General features: G+C 57.1%; 3 protein-coding genes across 4 annotated transcripts in view; 1 reads left to right on the top strand and 2 right to left on the bottom strand.

The window, feature by feature from the left end:
* Positions 1-14,637, top strand: part of LOC117641496 (serine proteinase stubble) — a 33,062-nt gene extending 18,425 nt beyond the window's left edge. Inside the window, exons 1-9 of one of the 2 annotated variants that reach the window (XM_034378872.1) lie at positions 6,611-6,647; positions 7,976-8,092; positions 10,115-10,378; positions 10,632-11,013; positions 11,164-11,597; positions 11,721-11,913; positions 12,138-12,435; positions 12,651-12,776; positions 12,870-14,637. In XM_034378872.1, coding sequence (XP_034234763.1) covers positions 7,996-8,092; positions 10,115-10,378; positions 10,632-11,013; positions 11,164-11,597; positions 11,721-11,913; positions 12,138-12,435; positions 12,651-12,776; positions 12,870-13,028 — 1,953 coding nt within the window. In that variant the 5' untranslated portion in view covers positions 6,611-6,647; positions 7,976-7,995 and the 3' untranslated portion in view covers positions 13,029-14,637. Of the gene's footprint in view, positions 1-6,610; positions 6,648-7,975; positions 8,093-10,114; positions 10,379-10,631; positions 11,014-11,163; positions 11,598-11,720; positions 11,914-12,137; positions 12,436-12,650; positions 12,777-12,869 lie in introns of those variants that run through there. The other variant, XM_034378871.1, reaches the window with a different exon arrangement.
* Positions 14,638-14,653: 16 nt separating this feature from the next.
* On the bottom strand, positions 14,654-16,188 carry LOC117641497 (serine protease snake-like; the record flags this gene model as incomplete). The annotated part of the gene is made up of 5 exons (XM_034378873.1): positions 14,654-14,811; positions 14,892-15,129; positions 15,246-15,415; positions 15,558-15,814; positions 16,037-16,188. Coding segments are annotated over 5 exons (876 nt in total), but the record flags the coding sequence as incomplete, so codon positions are not given.
* A 1,311-nt stretch (positions 16,189-17,499) lies between these two features.
* Positions 17,500-19,769, bottom strand: part of LOC117641479 (fasciclin-3) — a 182,979-nt gene continuing 180,709 nt past the window's right edge. Inside the window, 1 exon segment of the mRNA XM_034378844.1 lies at positions 17,500-19,752. Within this exon segment, the coding sequence (XP_034234735.1) occupies positions 19,543-19,752 (210 nt within the window). The 3' untranslated portion in view covers positions 17,500-19,542.

A 19,769-nucleotide genomic window follows, 5' to 3' on the forward strand; every position in this document is an offset into this window, starting at 1 on the left:
CGGGCCCTGCGGGTCTGCGGAAAAAGAAGGAGACGAGCCGTGGGAACCGCAGGGAACCGGTTGCGTCATAAACCGAGAATGCAGTTGCCAAGTTGCCAAGTTTTGGTCGGCAATGCCGTTTCCGCTGCCCTTTGATTACAACTCTTTAGACTGATTTGACTCGCGGCAGCGCCAGGCCGTGTGCGGTCTGTCTCCCCGCTGCCTTCTGTTGTGCGGCTGGGAATAAAAGAACAGCGCAGCGAAGCGCTCTTAAAGAAAGACTGGAACAACGCGCCTAGTTACGGGGGGTCAGCGCCGGGGCCAGCCGCGCGCCCAGCCCGAGCCTCGCGTCCCTAGGCCTCCGCGGCAGCTTTGCCCTTCAGCAAGCCCTTAGGTTCGCCCTTCAGCAAGCCCTTTTGTTTGCCTCCTTTTCTGCCTGCCTGCCAGACATGACAAAAGTGAGCCCCAAACGACTGCGCCCTCGTGCTTCCCTGCGTGCGGGTCTCCGCCTTGGATCCCTCCACGCGGTGGGGTCGGCGGGGTCGGCTGGGTCGGCCCAGGAGGCCCAGGCTGAGCTAAAGAGCTCCTAGGCCAGGCTAGAGAGGCCCCTAGGCAGGCTCGGGCTGGCCAGGGCAGACAGGCAGAAAAATCTGCCGGGGCCTTCGGGTTTGGGACCGGTAACGTCACAAAGTTGGTCAAAGAGTGACTGAATCTCCGAAAGTAGCCGTTTTCGCTGATTTTGGGCGGCCACTGCGTCCGATCTAGTTGCGGCCAACGGCCTACCTCGACGCCCTAGTATTCTTAAGACCCTACTCTTTCATGCCCTGTATCGGGAAGACGTTGACCACAGCGATTTTGGCTTTGACCGCAACGCTTTTCCGACCAAGTTGGTCAAAAAGTGGTCGAATCTCGGAAATTTGCTGAATTTGCTGACTTTTGGTGGCCACTGTGTCCAATCTAGTTGCCATAAAAGGCTTCCCTCGACGCCCTAGTATTCTTAAGACCCTACTCTTGTATGCCCTGTATCGGGAAGACGTTGACCACAGCGATTTTAGCTTTGACCGCAACGATTTTCCGACCAAGTTGGTCAAAAAGTGGTCGAATCTCGGAAATTTGCTGATTTTGCCGACTTTGGGCGGCCACTGTGTCCAATGTAGTTGCCATAAAAGGCTTCCCTCGACGCCCTAGTATTCTTAAGACCCTACTCTTTCATGCCCTGTATCGGGAAGGCTATTGACCGCAACTAGTTTGGGAGCGGTAGGCTCGCAAAGTTGGTCATGAAGGGTAAAAACATAATGATGATCGGGGGCCTTTTGCGGTCTTATCCGCTGGGGCCTTTTGCGGGCCATTCCGAGCCTGCCCTTGGGTCAGAGAGGCTTCTAGGCCGGGCTAGAGAGGCCCCTAGGGTCAGAGAGGCTTCTAGGCCGGGCTAGAGAGGCCCCTAGGGTCAGAGAGGCGCCTAGGCCGGGCTAGAGAGGCCCCTAGGGTCAGAGAGGCGCCTAGGCCGGGCTAGAGAGGCCCCTAGGGTCAGAGAGGCTTCTAGGCCGGGCTAGAGAGGCCCCTAGGGTCAGAGAGGCGCCTAGGCCGGGCTCCGCGGCGCGTTGGGCAGTCGTCGAGAGAGATCTCCCTTTGTATGCTAATGGTCGGAGGCGGCGGCGCGTGCGGCTCCGTCACTGCGTCACTTCGTCGCCGCGGCCGTGTAAGCAACGCGCAGCAACGCAAGCAACGCGCAGCAACGCAAGCAATCCGAGTTATTAGCCAACGCATGGCTAATCGGCCCGCCGAGCTTTCTATTTCTTTCCCTTCGTACGGTACGACTGTCCCCCGGCTCCACCTCGTCGCCACTGCCCTTACAGATTTACTTTCTGGAAGTTCCAAGGGAAGTTCTCGCACCTGCACTCTCAATTTTCTACGCAACATGACCAAAAAACAAATCTTCACAGTAATGCGGTGGAAAGGTGTGAACTCGAGTGTTTTAATTGTTTTGTTTTTTATCTTTGTTTGAATGCCGTCATTGATTTGTCGGGCGACCGGACGGGTCGGCGCTGCTGACCTGCCTCACAGTGTTGTCCGAAGCGGGCCGGTGCGAGGCGCGGTGCGAGGCGCGGTGCGAGGCGCCTCGCCTCGTGATAGCATCAAATGGGCCCAGAGTGTGGCTAACAGGTCGGCCGTCACTTGGAACTGGCGGGGCGTCGGCAGAGAGCAAAGGGCCCGCAGTCCTGCCGGCGCGGTTTCGGCGACGCAGCCAGCTCGTTGGCCCATTCTTTACAGGTACTCGACTAATGTGACGACATGTTCGCTAGAATGTGCATTCTGTCATGTCACATGCGTTTGAATATCCACGTTGAGGCAAACATGATATATCAATTGTTCAACGGCTGTGTCACATTCTAACCAATGTGACATCGTATAGTATTCAAACGAACGTGTCGAAATTCACATTCTAACGCATGTGACGCTCGTTGAATAACAGTGTGCTATTTGCCAAGCACCCTCGCCAAGTCAACGTCCCAAACGGACGCGAGCGCGCTTTATTGCTGTCGCCATTTTATTAAATTTTTATTTTCACCTTTTTTTTTCTTGCAAGCAAAAGGAATGGTGGAAGGCCATTAGGCGAAACACGACGATTTCACTCAAGTGGCTGCCGGGCGCGCGAAATAAAAATAATGATTTTGTAGGCAGAGTACTCTAGAGTACTCCAGTCTCGGTACTCGCGCGTACTCGCGTAATGACCGCCGCGCCTCGCCGCCAGGACCCCCTATAACTCACAACTCGCGCGCGCGAGAGTGCGAGAGTTGGGCGCCGTTAAGCGTCGTGGACCGCGGCGTGGACCGCGGCGTGGACTCGGCCGACTCGGCGAACTCACGTCCGCGGCGAGTAAATCACGCCGAACGGCGGACTCTGTCTCTCTCGCGCCGAGACGGGGCCCTCCGTGAGAGCGACGGAGGGAGACTCATTCCGCACTTTCGCTCTGCCTCTGGTGGTGGACACCCCTTGAGTGCGAGAGAGACAGCGCCGCCGCTGAGCGACGCTCTCCCTCTCGGGTTGGGGTGGCGGCGGCCGGTGGCCGGCGGGGTTGGCGGCACGGCGCAGCAAGCGCAGCTGGTCAGGTTGCCGTGCGGAGCCGCGGACGGACAGACGGACGGACAGACGGACGGACAGTCGGACGGACGGACGGATGGACAGGGGACGCACGCGGTAGAAAGTAGTTCTGTCAAAACAACAGTGTAGCCGCGCATCACAGTGCGGGGCATAAATTCCTGGTAATTTATTTAAGGAGCCGGCGGACGGGCACGGCGTGTTAACAGCAGCACTAGCCGCGCAGCCTCGCCCAGCCCCGGAGCCCCAGAGCCGCGGACACCGGCCTTGTTCCTGCCTTCCTCGGCCGGACCGGGCCGCGGCGGGCCGGGCCGCCCTGCGCCCGGAAAAGGATTGTTTCCGGCGTCGCGTCTCGCCGGTCGCATTTCGTGTTTCGCGCCCGAATCCGAAGCGCGCGGGGAAGCCCACGAGCCGCGGGGCGAGGGAAGGCCTGCAGGTGTGTGTGTGGGGGGGGGGGGGGGGGGGGGCAAGGGGCAACATATGACTGGCCGCCTTCCAGCACGCTCGGGAAAAGCGTGTGATGAGATATTTTGTGCGATTTACGCGAGTTCCAGCTGCACCAGCCTATTGGCCGCTGGATGCGCGCGCGCGCGCCTTTTGGAAGCCGACCAATCCTGTACGTACGTTCTCACCGCGCCACAGTCGGCCAGCAGGGAGGCGGAAGAACCTGTAAGCGGCGACGGTAAAGTGAACGGGTGAGAGAGAGAGAGGGGGGGGGCGTCTTGCGCGTCCACACCCGAAAAAAAGCGGGGTCCTCGCCCCGGAGATGCCGAGGTCCAGAGAATTCCACTGTCATAATGAAAATACGCTAAGAGTTACTCTAAGGACAAGCACCCGCTTTTTTTTTTTTTTTTTTTTTTTTGTCCGGCGGAGTGTAATCTGGGCGGCTGTGCCCAAGGCCGCGGCGTGTCGTCGTGCTCGGCCTGCTCGGCCTGCTCGGCCTGCTCGGCCTGCCCGGCGTGGTGACGCTCACTCCGGTTCGAGGACCGCAGGACCGCGCGACTTGACCGGGGCCTCCGGGAGCCTCGCCGAAGAGCCTCCGGACAACGGGCAGGGCCGCCTCTCGGCAGCGGCAGTGTAGTAGCCGCGCCTGCAGCAGCGAACCTCCGCAATCATATTTCCAGTAACACTCCCCTCTGCAAATAATGTTTCGCGCGCCGGGGCCGAAGTGCACTTGTTGAGGAGTAGGTGGGTAGAGGCGAGCGGTGTCTGTGCGAGTGTGTGTCTGTGTGTGTGCGCGCTGGAGGATGCTCGGTGCGCCGGCGCCCTGGGGCACACAGCCCAGCCTCGGCGCTCGTAATGACGTTCCAGTCGCACGAACAATAAGCACACACACACACACTCACACATACACAAACACAGTCCCTGACCGCTGCGGTGCGGTAAGGTTAGGGACCCCGCAGGGCCAAGTGGACGATCGAATTCGGCTCCCGATCTACCGTTAAGGTAAACAGTGGCGCGGCCGAAGGCTCGGCCCACGGCTCGGCCGGAGGAGAAAAAACAGTGGTGCGCCGCTACGCCATGGCTACGCCGCTACGCAATGCCACGCATGGGCAGCACGACGCGAGCAACGTCATCGCCCTCCTCAAGCGATGCGGCCGTGGCCGTGGCCGCGGCGTGGCGGCCCGCTCCGCCCGCTCCGCCCGCGCGGACCTGACCGTGACCGGAGAAGAGCGGGGAGCGCGTGTAAATGTGAATTTGAATGTAAATCCGTTTCCTCCTCTTGGCGGCTTCTGCGGTAACTCGAAACCCTTCACGGTTTGTGCGATTTCCCACCGGCCGACTCCTCCCCTGGTGTCCCGGTTATTCACGGTTTTGAGTTTCGAGTCGGCGTACCTACGGGCTTGCGCCGCCGTTTCTTGTCCGGTAGTCGTCCGCAGTCCCGGCGCCGCGGCTCGGCTCGGCCCGGCCCGGCTCGGCTCGGCTCGGCTCGGCTCGGCTCGGCTCGGCTCGGCTCGGCTCGGCTCGGCTCGGCTCGGCTCGGCTCGGCTCGGCTCAGCTCGGCCCGCGGCCAGCAGGGCGGTGCACCGAGGGAGCCAGCGCGTGGCGCGGCGCGGCGGGCGGGCGGTCCCATAAGCCTAGTTGCAGGCATTGCAGGTGAGCAAAACGTCTTAACGACTTTCCTTTCCGAGGAAGCGCTGCGACGCCGCGGCCCGCCGGACAGACGCAGCCTCGCAGCCGGCTTGGTCCGCGCCGGAGGCTAGGCGGCCCAGCGGTCCCGGCGCAGGCCGTGGCGCAGGCCGCGGAGGCCGTGTTACACCATCCCGGGGCACATCCTGTTGGGGCGCGGCCCGGCCCCGCCCCGCCCCGCCCCGCCCCGCCCCGGGAGGAACCACGGCGGCACCCCCAGGGGCCCAGGGGCCCAGGGGCCCAGGGGGCACCCCGGTGACGTGCCCACTGTTTTGTCACGGGGTTTCCAGAAGCACCGCCCCGCTCGGCCCCGCTATCGCGAACCGAGCCGGAACGTGTGTGAGTAGCGCTGACCTACTTGAGCCGGAACGCTTTGCGATATGGGCCTTGAGGTCCCGGCCGCGCCGGCCCCGTGTTCGAGGGTTCGAATACCGGCACTGCCGAGCACTGCTGGCCGATGTCTGTTTCTCGCCTTGTCTTTCGTTTCCCCGCCGCACTGACCCCTGACCCGGTTATTTATTGAGCCAGCCTTTCTCATGAGTCTCTCAATGCACGAGCCGCGATGCATCTCCCCTCCCCCACCCCTTTCCTCCTCACTCACACACTCGCACACACACGCGCGTGAAAAACAAGCGGCCCAGGAGGTGTTAACGGGCTGAGGGTCAAACCATAGACTTCGACAGTCTGTCTGCCTGCCTCTTTGTGTATGCATGCTCACCTCACCGTGTGTGTGTGTGTGTGTGTGTGTGTGTGTGTGTGTGTGTGTGTGTGTGTGTGTGTGTGTGTGTGTGTACACAATGTGATGTTTCGGCTGCAGCGCACCGCCGCTTCTCATTTCACGCAAAGGGAGGACTTATGACCCATCTTGTGCGTGTTCCACCATTTCTCTCCCCCCCCCTCTCTCTCTCTCTTTTCCCCCCGCAAGTGCGCGCCGCGCGCGGTACGACACCGCCTCCGAGCTTGCCGCATGGGTGTGAAAATGTGAAAGCCACACTGTTTGAGAAAGTCCACGGACGGTGAGGTGCTCCGGGGCCGTCCGGGACTGGGACTGCCTCACAGTGTGGCACACACGGCGCCGTATGGTGCGTGGCTGCGCGGCCGTCCGCCCGGCAGGCTGATTCCGAGCGGGAGGTCCCGTCGGTCTGGCTCTCTCGGACGCGTATGGGTCGCCCCATGGGGAGGGGGAATTAGTCTGCAGCCGGCCCGAGGGCGGCCCGAGGGCGACGCTGTGCTGGGCCGTGCTGACCGCGCCCGGTGTGGGAGGCAGACGGGACGGGGCGGATGAAGCAATGTCTCAGAGGCCCCGGTGGCGGCTGGCGGCGCGGCGCGGCGCGGCGAGCTCCTCGTCGAACTTTATTGCGCTCCGGAGCTTTACAACAAGTGCGTCGGGCTGGTCGCGGTGCCGCGCGGCGAGCTCGTCCGCCACAACTTTGTTGAATGTAAATGCGGGATGAAGCTGTCGTGCTGGCCCGGCCGGCCTGCCTGCCCGGCGTGAATCACGGGCCGCGGGCCTCTCGGGCCGCCCCTAGGAGGGCCCACACTGCGTACAACGACCACGGTGGCGCTGGCCGACTACAAGTAGACCTAAATCACGCTGTGGCAGACGGGGAACCTCGGAGGACGACGGTCTTCGAAATTTCTAGAAAAGGTCATTTTAACCTGGACATAGTCGGGCGGGCTCGGACCGTGTCGCCCGAAGTGAAGTGCAAAGTGCAACACTTGAAGGTGGTCAAATTTGGTCGAAGATTGCTTGGCGGCCGGCATGGTAATGACCGCCCGACCGTCGTGCATGTCTCCGCGTCGCCGCGTCGCCGCGCGTGCCGACGTGCCGATCAGCTGGTCAGGCTGGTCTGTACATGGCGGCGTGGCGCGGCGGGGCGGGGCGGTGCGTGGCACGCGGCCCGGTGCAAGATCAGCTGTTCCCCTGGCCGCTCCGCGCTCCGCGCTCCGCGCTCCGCGGCTGGCTAAGGCTGTACCGCGCTGTGCCCGGTCTGCCAGTGGTCTGCCCGGCCGGCCGTGCCAGCCTGTGCCCTAATGGATCCGCTGCAGCGATTGTGATCATACGCCGTGAAGAGAAGCAACCAAGTGAAGGTCGGCTTTCTCGCTCCGTTGACTTCCACCCGCTCCCCTCCCCCTCCCCGCCGCGCGCGTCGCTCTTGACACCCACCATCTACCACGCGTTAATTAGTGTAGTGTGGCATTTTAAACTCGAGCAGCGGCTAACGGAGTCCTTGAGCTGCGACCAAACTTGTTAATTCTTCTTTTGGCGCCCGGTGATTGGTTGCTCCGTACTTTGTCGCGGCGTTGCCTGAGTCAGTGGCGAGGAACTGCACAGCGCACAAGAAAAAGGGGGCACCGCCGGGAGTCGAACCCGGTGCACAAACCTCACCCCTCACCCCCTCTCTGTCTCTGTCTGTCTGTCTGTCTGTCTGTCTGTCTGTCTGTCTGTCTGTCTGTCTGTCTCTCTCTCTCTCTCTCTCTCTCTCTCCTCTCTCTCTCTCTCTCTCTCTCTCTCTCTCTCTCTCTCTCTCTCTCTCTCTCTCCCTCTCTCTCTCTCTCTCTCTCTCTCTCTCTCTCTCCTCTCTCTCTCTCTCTCTCTCTCTCTCTCCTCCTCTCTCTCTCTCTCTCTCTCTCTCTCTCTCTGTCCCTCTCCACACTTTTGGAGAGAAGGTTTTTCCTCCCCCCTCCCCCCTGGTGGCCCTAGTTCGCCTAGGTCCGCCTTAGCGTGTGGTGGCTGTACGTCCTAACGGGGCTGTCGGTGTTGCAGGCCGCGACGCCGCGACGAGGATGCGGTGGCGGTGGCAGGCGCCGCTGTTACCGCTGGTGCTGCTGCTGTATTGGGCCACTCGAGCGGCGACGCTGCGTTCCATGCATCGCGGCCAAAGTAAGTATTTTTGCCCGCTTTGTTGTTTGTTTGTTTGTTTGCTTTGGTTTTTCGTGAGCGGTAGCCGTCAACCACAGCAGGGCAGGGGTGGGTTCAGAGACGGGGCAGCAGGACTTTCACCGCCTCCACTTTGGCCCTCGGAGAGTCTTTTGGGCAAAAGACGACACATTGCCCCCGCAAGATGCAGAAAGCTCTTCTTTTCCCCTCCCTCGGGTCCATTCTGGATCCGCCCCTGCTGAAGGAAAGCCCTCGAAAGTGCGCGTCGTGCCGGCCGTGCTGGCGGTGCTGGCATTGGGCTTAACGGCCCCACCTTGGCCGATATTTGCCATTACAGTGTAACCAGCATGTCGTCGGGCCGATCGAGGAGCCGAGGTCCAGGCTCGCTGGCCAGGGGCTGCGTCCAAGTCGTCCGCACGGCTGTCTGCGGAGCGTACTGATTCCGGGAGGCCTCGCTCCTGTCTCTCTCGCACTCGGAGGGCATCCTGTGTCGGTGCGATAGAGACGGAGTGACGAGAACGACTCTCGGAATGAGTCTGCTGGGCCGAGGGAGGCCGAGGTCGCCGCGTGGTGGGCCGGTGGACGCCCCGGTGGACGCCACTGCGTTTCGCTGCTTCGCACGCAGCCCAGCGAAAGTAACAGCCAGTAACAGCATCCTCCGGGCCGGGCGGCTCGCTGAGGCTGGCCAGGCTGGTCGAGGGCGGAAGGAAGGAAGGAAGGCTCCGACCGGCCACTCAAATTATCGGCATTTTCCGCGCCAAGGAGACGCCCGGCAAGGCAATCTCGCCCGATCGCGCAATTAGACCAATTTGAGATTGCCTTTGTCGAGTGTTTGCCGTGAGGTTAGCAGCTTGCCGGTCCGGGCGGCCGGTCGGGCCTCGGACCGCCGGGCGTTATCGCCAGTATCTGGGGAGGGGGAAGGGGAGGGGGGGTGATTCAGCCGGACGGGGTAGTCCGGCCGGGTACCCCCGGAATACCAGTATCCCGGCCGTGTAGCATGGCCGGCGCGGCTAGCCATAAACACGTGCTTTTTTATCCTCTCCGCCGGGATGTGGATGTAGGTCCTCGGAACTTTCTTCGCGGGCCGGTGGATTGGGCGGCAGGATGGCGGCATAGTGGCGGCGTTGTCGAGGAAATTCGTACAAAGCTGCTACGACCGGCAGGCAGGCAGGCAGGCAGATCGGCGGCGCGCATGCACTTGCCTGGAATCCGGCGAGTCCGGCGGCGCGGGACTGCAGCGCAGCGCAGCGCAGCGCAGTGCGGCCTAGTGGCTTGTCGGCCAGTGCCTGCACGGCGCTGCTAGGCGCTGCGTGCCTGCTGTCCGTTTTCTCACCGCCTCATCCGCTGCGGGCCAAGCGGGCCGTCCTCGTTAGCCTGTGAGGACACCGCGCCGCACCGCGCGGCCTGCAAGGCGCCGCCCGCGTCGCCACTGTCTGCGCATCGTGCCAGGCACCACGGCCTCGCACTCCATGGCCTCGGACCCCGTGGCCTCGGACTCCATGGCCTCGGACTCCATGGCCTCGCACTCCATGGCCTCGGACCCCGTGGCCTCGGACTCCATGGCCTCGGACCCCGTGGCCTCGGACTCCATGGCCTCGCACTCTATGGCCTCGGACTATGGTCTCGGACTCCATGGCCTCGGACTCCATGGCCTCGGACTCCATGGCCTCGGACTCCATGGCCTCGGACTCCATGGCCTCGGACTCCATGGCCTCGGACTCCATGGCCTCGGACTCCACGGCCTCGGACTCCATGGCCTCGGACTCCATGGCCTCGGACTCCATGGCCTCGGACTCCATGGCCTCGGACTCCTTGGCCTCGGACAGCATGGCCTCATCCGAAGCTGTCGGACCTCGTTGGTCATTGCACTGGTCACACGATGCATAAGGGATTAGATATCGGACTCCTCACAGCACGAAAAAGTACACCTCGTTGTTTGTCATGCGAGGCATGCGAAGAATGGTCCCCGAGCCATGCCACGGTGTGCCCGCACTGTAGCGGCCCGTCCGGCCCGCCCTGTTGCAGGTTACAGCATCAGCCAGAAGCCGTGTCGCGCGGGCTCCGAGGCGGGCACCTGCATGTTCGTGTGGGAGTGCCTGCAGAGCGAGGGGCGCCACATCGGCATGTGCGTGGACACGTTCATGTTCGGCTCCTGCTGCGCCCCGCGGCCACCGGGCACCTCGGCCAACGCCGTGGACCATGACCAGCACGACCAGCACTCGGCCTTCGCGCCGCCCAAGAAGAAGCCCCCGCCTCCCTATCACCACGACGTGACCATGCGGCCCCCGGGTGAGTGAGTGTGCGCGGCGAGCTGGTTGCGCCCAGCGCCGCGCAGCGCCCTGGCTGCCCCTGGCTGCCCCTGGCCCTGCACGTGCAAGGCGTGCGAAGCGTGCGAAGAGGCCACGCCGGGCCCAGCCGGGCCGGGGTCAGCGGGTGTGCGCGGTGCTGCACGAGCTAAGATGTGTGCGCGATGTAGGCTTGCCCAAAAAGAAAAAAAACAACTTTACGTGTCGGCGCCTTGATGTTGGTCATGTCGTTGCAGGAGGGAGCAGCACGGGTACTCGCCCCCAGTTCGTGTCCAAGCCTAGTCCCAGCCCCCCGCCCCACGCCGCCAGCCCCGCCAGCCCCGCGCCCAGCAGCAGCCCGCCGGCCGCGTCGCCGTCCAGCCCCGACATCAGCTCCAACGTGATCCCCAGCAGCTCCATCACCAGCACCATCGTGGGGCCCAACAGCATCTACACCATCCGGCCCGGCGGCAGCGGCTCCAACAACAGGCCGAGCTTCGTGTCGCGGCCGCCGCACGGCACCGGCGGCAGCGCGGCCAGCAACAGCAGCAGCAACTGGTGGAACCGCCCTTCTAGTCCCTCACTGTCAACGGCCTCCTCCACGTGGACGGCCAGCACCAGGCCTCCCATCGCCACGCAGTGAGTCCACCGCGGAGGGCTGTAACTCCAATTTTTGATTATTTGTTTTGAGATTACACCTTTTTGTTCTTCTGGAACGTGTAGGGATTTTGTGACTGCCTTTTGAAAGGCTTAGCCCATGTAATCTAGAACACAAATTTGTGTTTTCAGATGGAGCCGTCCGTCCGCCGCGCCTGCCTCCACGTCTACCTCAACGACCACGATGGCGCCGCCGCCACTGCCGACGACGCCCGGTCACCACTTCGTGAGCAACACGATCCTGGCCAACTTGTCGGAGCCGGCCAGCAACAACATGATCCTCTGGGCCACCACCAACGAGCCCATGTTCGTGACGAGGCCGAGGCCGTCCAGCCAGGTGAGGCCCAAGCCACGGCCGAGGCCCACCAAGCGGCCGCCCTCCACGACCTCGACCACGACCACCACGTCGACCACGACGACGACCACCACCACCACCACGGCGGCACCACCGCCCCCGCCGCCGCCCCCGTCGGCAGCGCCCACCCCTAGTCCCGCCCCTGCTGCGACCTCCACCATGGCCTCCACGACGGTGGCGCTGTCGCAGACCAACAGCAATGGAGAGTACGGTGAGTCGAGTGTCCGGGCACTGCGAAGTTGTCGGACCATCTGGTAAAGACTGGGTACCCACCCGATGCAGACCTCCAGTCAGCCATCCGGCGGCCCAGAGTAACACGCTGCTGCCTTGACAGAGTGCGGAGTGCCCCCGCTGTTCCCGCGACCGGAGACCCGCATCGTCGGCGGCAGGAACGCCCAGTTCGGCGGCTGGCCCTGGCAGGTGTCCGTCAGGAGGACGTCCTTCTTCGGCTTCTCCTCGACGCACCGCTGCGGCGGGGCGCTGCTCAACGAGAACTGGATCGCCACGGCCGGCCACTGCGTCGACGAGTAAGACCGTTTCCGGTTTCTTTCCCTCCTCGTTATGCTTTTAACTGCCCTTGCCCCGGGCCGGGCCGGGCCGCGCCGTCCTCTCGGTCCTACCTAGACCGCCGCTCCGGCGGAGCGGCGGAGCGGCGCCTGGTGGGCAGGCCACCAATCGGGCGCGCGAGTGCGTGGACTGCCCGCCTCGCGCGGAGACCCCTACAGGGACTTGACGCACGTGCTTGTTGCAGCCTGCTGACGTCGCAGATCCGCATCCGCGTGGGCGAGTACGACTTCTCCTCGGTGCAGGAGCCGCTGCCGCACGTGGAGCGCGCGGCCGCCCGGAAGGTGGTGCACCCGCGGTACAACTACTTCACGTACGAGTTCGACCTGGCGCTGGTGCGCCTGGACGCGCCGCTCGTCTTCCAGCCGCACATCGCGCCGCTGTGCCTGCCCGCCTCGGACGACCTGCTCATCGGCGAGAACGCCACGGTCACGGGCTGGGGCAGGCTCAGCGAGGGCGGCACCCTGCCCTCCGTGCTGCAGGAGGTGAGTGGCGTCGCTCTGTCTCTCTCCCACCCACGAGAACGCCCCATGAGTGCGAGAGAGACAGGGCGGCGAAAAAGACTCTCAGAAGCACCTTCAGGCGAGGCATGTGTCGCAATTTGCCTACCATTCCGGCGCCGGTCTAGTCCCCCGTCCCTTCACTCTCCTCTACGCACGGCACTGCCTGGAACTGACCATTTCGTTTTCTTCTTTGGCAGGTTTCTGTTCCTATTGTCAGTAATGACATTTGCAAAGCCATGTTCCTTAGAGCCGGTCGCCATGAATTCATCCCTGAGATCTTCCTGTGTGCTGGCTATGATATTGGTGGCCAGGATTCCTGTCAGGTGAGAAATTTACTTTGTAAACCTAATTAAAACTTTTTTGTTAAGTGAAGGTCCTCAAAACTGTGCATTTGTTTTGGTTTTGTTTTCTTGCAGGGTGACTCTGGAGGACCACTTCAAGTTCGAGGCAAGGATGGACGCTACTTCCTTGCTGGAATCATAAGTTGGGGCATCGGATGTGCTGAAGCTAATCTACCAGGAGTATGCACGAGAATATCCAAATTTGTCCCTTGGATCCTGGAAAATGTTTCTTGAATGACTGATGAATGTGGCAAAGGAACTTACAGAAGGTCTCTAAGTTCATTTTGCGCTTGCAAAAAACTGACAATTTGATACTCATGATTTTTTTGCCAAACACAGTTTTTAACTTGGTGACCTATGCGACTCATTCTTGTTAATAATTTTAACTATTGTTGATAATGGTATTTTATTTATTATCTGATTGAGTGGTTGCTCGTTTACTGATTTTGATTAGATGCATGCCTCTAGTCGATAGAAGGTGGGTTGGATGTTTCAGCAATTGCCCAAAATGTATATGAGCTGCCTGATCATGTACAGGATGAAGAATTTCCTACACTGTAAATTTGTTTCCTATTAAAGTCAATGTCATAAGGCTTTTGCAGTAATGGGAATGGAGGTAGTACTGGTGAGTGTGATATATTTTAAGTGATAGGCACAGTAGTGACCTGGATTCTCTTCAAAGTCAACATTTCAAGATTTTTGTTTCTGTAACTCGAGCATGCTTAGATTAGCACTTCTGCTCATTCAAAAATTGTCTTTGTATTTTGACTCATTCTGCAAGTATGCCTTTGATAATTCGTGTTGCTCAAACCAGTGCAACTTTGTACTGTTCTAGCCAGCTGCACATATTGTATGTATACATGATGTAGATTGTATATAATTTTGTACATGAATGAATTAGTTTAACAAATTGGACGCTTATGCACCAGTACTAGGAATGCTCATCATGTAAATTATTAAACTTGTATTATAAATTGTAGAATAGTAAACTTATCAATAATTAATAAATTAAACACTCAGGTACTACGAGTTGCACTTGTGATTATGCTATCTGTGAAAATTGAGATAAGCCAGAGAATATTAAGAATTTAAGATGACTCCAAACGTAGGTCTACCCAGGAATCTGCAAGTGCAATTTTTTCCCCTTTATGTGATTCGGATATCTGTGCATCTAAAATTTTGAAAGTTTTGCAATACTTTTTTGATATTATGTGTGAGTGATGCTCTCCCTTTGTTTTGCTCTTGTGAAGTTGGCTTAGTTCCATGTTGCACTCCAGGAGGCCATATACTCTGCAAGTCATTACAAAACAGTCTAGCTAAAAACAGTTTTGCCAAGCACTAGTGACAAGCAAAAGATGGAGTGGCCAATAAATAATTTAGATTTATTTTGTATCTTAAATTAGAATAACTGAAGCATGGAAAGGATATTATGATGCGTTTCTTAAGGCAATATTTGTCTCAAGTCTTGTTTGTTTTCATCTTTGTTCTGGGAGGAAATCAGCCTGCGAGTAAATAGGAAAAAATAACACCCAGTGCATGTGTGTGTCATGCACGCCATCTAACTGTGAACAAAATATGGGCTTTTTGTCCATTTTGTATGCAAGACATAAATATCCTGTCCAAAAGATGTAATTTTTATATTCAGAAAATGATTGAACCATAAATATGTTCTGTCTTGTCTACTTAGAAGAGCAAAGGTGCCTGCCTAATAGTATTACCAGAAGTTTTCATTCTTGGGCGTTTGAACAAAAGTCACCTTTATGTTTACTCATGTCATCCTTGTTAAATCTTTTTTGTTAAATTTTGTTAAGGTGTTATGTAATAAATAGTTGATTTTGTGTAAGTTCGTGAGTCCAATGTTGTTGGTGAACTTATTTACATTTCAATACAATCACTCATTAGTCAAACCATATGGTCAAGTAAGTAGAAGGGTACAGTTCAATGCAGTTCAATTCAGTCTACGTGTATTCTTCATACAACAACCAGGGCGCATCCACATGAGGATAGTTTGCTTCATCTGCAATGAAAAGATAGTGGCGAGTGTTAGTTGTAAAACAAACTAGAAAAACACTCGAGACTTTTGGCAAAGGCTGTTACATTGAGAGTCGTAGTCCTCGTAGTACTCGTCGTAGTCGTAGTCCGTGCGGTCCGGTCCCTCCGGTCCTTCCCTCGCCCACACCACGTCCTCGATCCAGGGCAGGAAGAAGGACACGCGCGTGTACACGCCCGGCGACTTGGCGTACCCGCAGAACTTGCCGAAGGCAGTGACCCCCACTAGGGTGTAGGTGCAGTAGGGTACGTCGGACAGGAGGTGCAGCGGTCCGCCCGAGTCGCCCTGGAACACAACAGCCAACAACAAAACCACCCCGCGGCCTGAGTCAGGCTGCTCGGCCCGACCGGGCGACCGCCGGGACGGGACGCAGCTGACGCAGCATGCTATCAGTGTGGCACCTGGCAGGTGTCCTTGCCGCCGGCCAGCTCGGCCGCGCACAGGAGGCTCCGCGGCATGCCCTGGGGCAGCTGGTTCGTGCCCATCACCTCCCCGAAGTACTTGGCGCAGTCGACGCGCGGCAGCAGCGGGAGCCACACGCAGCGCAGGGCGTCGCCCTGGCGTTCCGCCGCTGCCGACCGGGAAAGGGGACGGGGTCACTTTTCAAGCTATTGGTCTTTACGAGGCGCGAATGACGTTCATTGGAAAGTGTAACACTAGCACGCTCTGCCACCACCCCGTCCGAGCTCGTCGAATGGGGGTCTGCGCCGTACCGTACTCGACGCTGCCGTAGCCGCAGGCCTGCGCCTTGGTGGCATTGATGGTGTACTGCGTGTGCAGGCAGGCGGGCCTCACGGCCGGGCCCAGCACCGGCTGCTCGGCCAGCTTCACGAGGCCGATGTCGTTGTAGTGCGCGGGCGGGCGGTAGGCGGGGTGCGCGACCTGCTCCTCCACGGCCAGCTGCTGCGCGCCGGGCCCCTCCGCCTGGCCGTCCAGCCACGACCCGAGGCGGACCCACCGCGCGGGGCCCCTGAGGACATGTTTGGGGAGGCCTGACTAGGGCCTGACCCGCGAACAGGACCCGCACTAAATTGGCACGCCCTGAAACTGGGCGCCTGTGTCGCCCGCCCCACTTTTTAGGGTGCCAAATTTCGCCCAGTTTCGGGGTGGCCCAGCTTCAGGGCATGCCAACTTTAGAGTGCACCCAGAGTGGTTGGTCGCGAGGGAGACAGGGCGAGACAGGGCCTCTTACTTGGCGCTGCGCACGCAGTGTGCCGCGGTGAGCACCCAGCGTGGGCTGATGAGCGCGCCGCCGCACAGCCATTTGACGGCCGGCAGCGGCCCGAAGCCCAGCAGCGCCATGTGGGGCACCTGCCCGGGCGCGGCCAGGTCGCCGCCGACGATGAGGGGCAGCGCCAGCGCCGGGCACGCCCCGCGCGCCATGGCCGAGGACTCGCGGCAGCCTGCACGCAGAGCGGCGCAGAGCGGGTAAGTACCTCAAGGACGCGTTACCGTGAGCCCTCTTCTCTGCGAGAGGCTTACTCCTCTGGCTGAGGCCGGTGAGCGGGCAGCAGACGAGGCCGGCGTCGCAGCACGCCGCCAGCAGGGACGGCCTCGGCGCGGTGGGGCAGTCCGCCGGCTTGCGGCACACGCAGCCCCCGGCGCCCTCGGCCTCGACGCCCAGGCTGTGGCCTTGGCCAAGGCCTTGGCCGTGCTCCAGGCAGGCGACACCTGTGGCCCGTTTGGCCCGTGACCCACGGCCAGCATCGGGTAGTTTTTGTGTGCATGCCTATGGCACGAAATTGAGCATGCGCGTGAAACGTTCAAACTCATGCTTCGTGTTGGGTACGAACGAATTCGTGCATTTCGAAGCGTATGCTCAATTCTGTGCACGGGGCTAGTGCAGGGCCCGGCCCGTCCCCCAAGAAAAGCCCAACATAAGAACCTTCGTTGGCGGCCAGCCCCACATCGCAGAGCAGCAGTAGCAGTGCAGGCGCGGCCGGCGGCCACAGTGGGCCGCGCCGCATGGTGGACTGGATGGCATGCCGTGCCGGGATCGGCGTGACGGTCACAGAGCGGTCACAGCCAAGTCACACACCCGGCGCCGAGTCGCTGAGCACGTGTTGTTCGATTCGACTCGATTCGGGGAAAAGATTGCTGCGCTGGCACTTCCTTTTGCAGTGGCCAACGCGGTGAGACGCGTTCGTGTACCAGTCTTGCACTCGATGCTTGCATCTTTTACCGCAGGTAGACGACGGCGGGAACTCTTTTGCATTTCAGAGGGGAAGAGCCAGCTCTTACACAGAGCCGCGCCGCCCGGGTAGGCCACCCATTTGACAGGCTGGGGTGGGTGCGAGCCAGGGAGCCGACGGTAGGAACTCTTCTGCATCTTGCACCTTTAGAGGGGAGAGAGGGACAGACGAGTCTTTGCTCCGCGCCTATTATTGCCTAGAAGTGCTGGCCCTTATACATAGCCGCGCCGTCAAGGTAGGCCACCCATTTGACACGCTGCTGCAAAAGCAGAGCTGCGGCAGAAAATGTAAGCCAACCGGGATTTGAACCCAAGCTTCTACATCTAACCACGACTGACAGCTCGCCAAGGGACCAACTGCTAAACACAGACTAGTTGAACTCTGGGGCGGTGAAGAGGCAGTGAACAATGGGTTCAGCTGGTGGAGCTTGACTGTCATCCAGGTGAAAATAGTAAAAACGAGGTTCAAAAAATGTTTCTGATAATCTTTTTTATTGTGAAAGCAATAAGCACCACTCACTTGAAGATTTTACTTAAAAGAAAAGGTATAATCACACCACAGTTACACAAAAGTACAATCACACATATTCACAAATGAGACAGATAATGAACGAAAATATAGCCCATCTTACATTTTTACAATCAGATGTACATGTGGGACCAAATTTTCATTTACTGAATAGTACTCCTCAGGTATCTCTTCAAATAGTATTTTATCATCACAAGAATCCCAAATTAAAGGCACACATTGACAAAATAATATCAAAACGTTACCCACTGTCACAACGTCATTTCAAATTTTGTTCTAAGTTTGGGATGAACATTTAAATATTTGGGGGGCATTGAGACAGTTAAATTGTACAGTGATGTATCCAATAACACACACTTACACTAGCAATAAATATTTTCTTTTTATGTAAGAATCAATTTACATAACAGCACATGCAGCAATACTGTAGAGGGTGTTAAATTGCTCAGACCCAAGCTACACATTGCACATGCCTAGCCAATGCTAGGTATGCAGGGAATGTAACAACTCCAACACTTTCCTCACGCATAAATAGTAAGATATTAAATAGTATTTTTCTCTCATTAATTTAAAATAAAATGTAAAATAAAATATACTCATCTTAAATGATAGCTTAACAATGAAAATTAAATGCTTATGCAAAATGCTTACAATGCGTATGACAACACAACAAAACTCTAATACGCCTTGGTCTTTAACAACCAACAATACTTGTCCAAGCAGTATGCCTTTTGCATTTGTACAATAAAGTTACTCTTTGATCACATAGAGCTAAAATCACACTTTTCATAATTTGTATTTTAGTAAATTAAAAACAATGGGCATAGTTCCTGATACTTGCCCTTAAGTACAAAAAACCTTAATTTGTAATTATGAAATACAAAATTTCCAGACATACTGCATAGCAAAATACTAGGCCATTAAAATAAATCCAATACAATTTTAATCCTTTAAATTACAAATGATAGCTATTGACTGATAGCACCATCTGCCTTTGACATATGTAGCACCAAGCTTTGTCTAGTCTAAGAACAGGTGGGCAGTTAAGATATAAGACACATTCTTTCTTACTTATCACATTAAAATTGAACACAGAAAATTATTCCAACATTCATCATAAATACTGAAAAATAGGCATGGTGCAAAATTGACAATATTGATTGTCTTTCTTTAACATGACATAAAACACAAACACAAGAGCTGGGATAATCTTCCAGGTGCAACAAAAATTCACAATAAAACTTGTGTTTCCTTACATTTTTTACAAAATAGTTACAAAAAAGCACTGTTAAACAATGGAAAATTCCATTTGTTTATGGTGATCAGAATTGGAAGGCACTGTCAAAATTTTCTGGCTTGCAATATTTTTGCCGATGGGATAAGATAGTAAAATTGAAGGAAAGTCACAGCTCTAGTTAAAAGTCATTACGCGGCAGTAGTTGTTCTGGGGGAAAGAGACGTCTGAAAGGAAGACCAACGGAGGCACAAACCTACTACAAGCATAGCCATAAAGGGTAGAAAGAAGAATATCTTGATAAAAGAAGCACTCAAACTTTTGGATCTAATTTAACATATTAACCATGAGACTAGAACTAGCAGTTCTCATGAATAAACTATGTCTGAGATGAGATAATTTCCCAGTTAATTGAATTTCTTAGCATACCTCAAGTGATATGAAATATGGTAACTTTAGAGGTTTGTAAGTTCAAAGACAAGGTAGCGGGAAATAAGTATGGGAGGCATTTGCAAACGTCAGCAACTCCGTCAGACCTGTCATGATTTATGCTCCAAATCAGTGGCAGTAACTACACCACAGCACATAGTAAAGAAAACAAATTAGCAAGTTATAGGGAGAGAAAGCATCCTCTAGCTGAACCGGCAATGACACAGAAGCGTTTCCAATTCCTGACCTACATACCTGACAACTGGCCCATTTACATTATTTGGTTTAAGTCAAGAGACTGTAGGGGTATGTTGTTTACTTGTCTCCCTTCTTCTCGTCCTTGGTGTGCACAATCTCAGCATACTCCGTCTTGTCATCTTCGGGGCGAACCACTACTGGGCGCCCTCGCTCTGCCGCCTGTGCATGTGTAAGTTCAGCGTAAACACATTCCTTGCCCTGCTCCACGTCTTGAGCCACTTGCTGAGCAGCCTTCTCCGCATCTTTCTCATCAACCACCACCGCAGTCTGAAAAACATTCAAAT

Source organism: Thrips palmi, unplaced genomic scaffold, assembly GCF_012932325.1.
Source record: "Thrips palmi isolate BJ-2018 unplaced genomic scaffold, TpBJ-2018v1 HiC_scaffold_15, whole genome shotgun sequence".
NCBI lineage: Eukaryota > Metazoa > Arthropoda > Insecta > Thysanoptera > Thripidae > Thrips > Thrips palmi.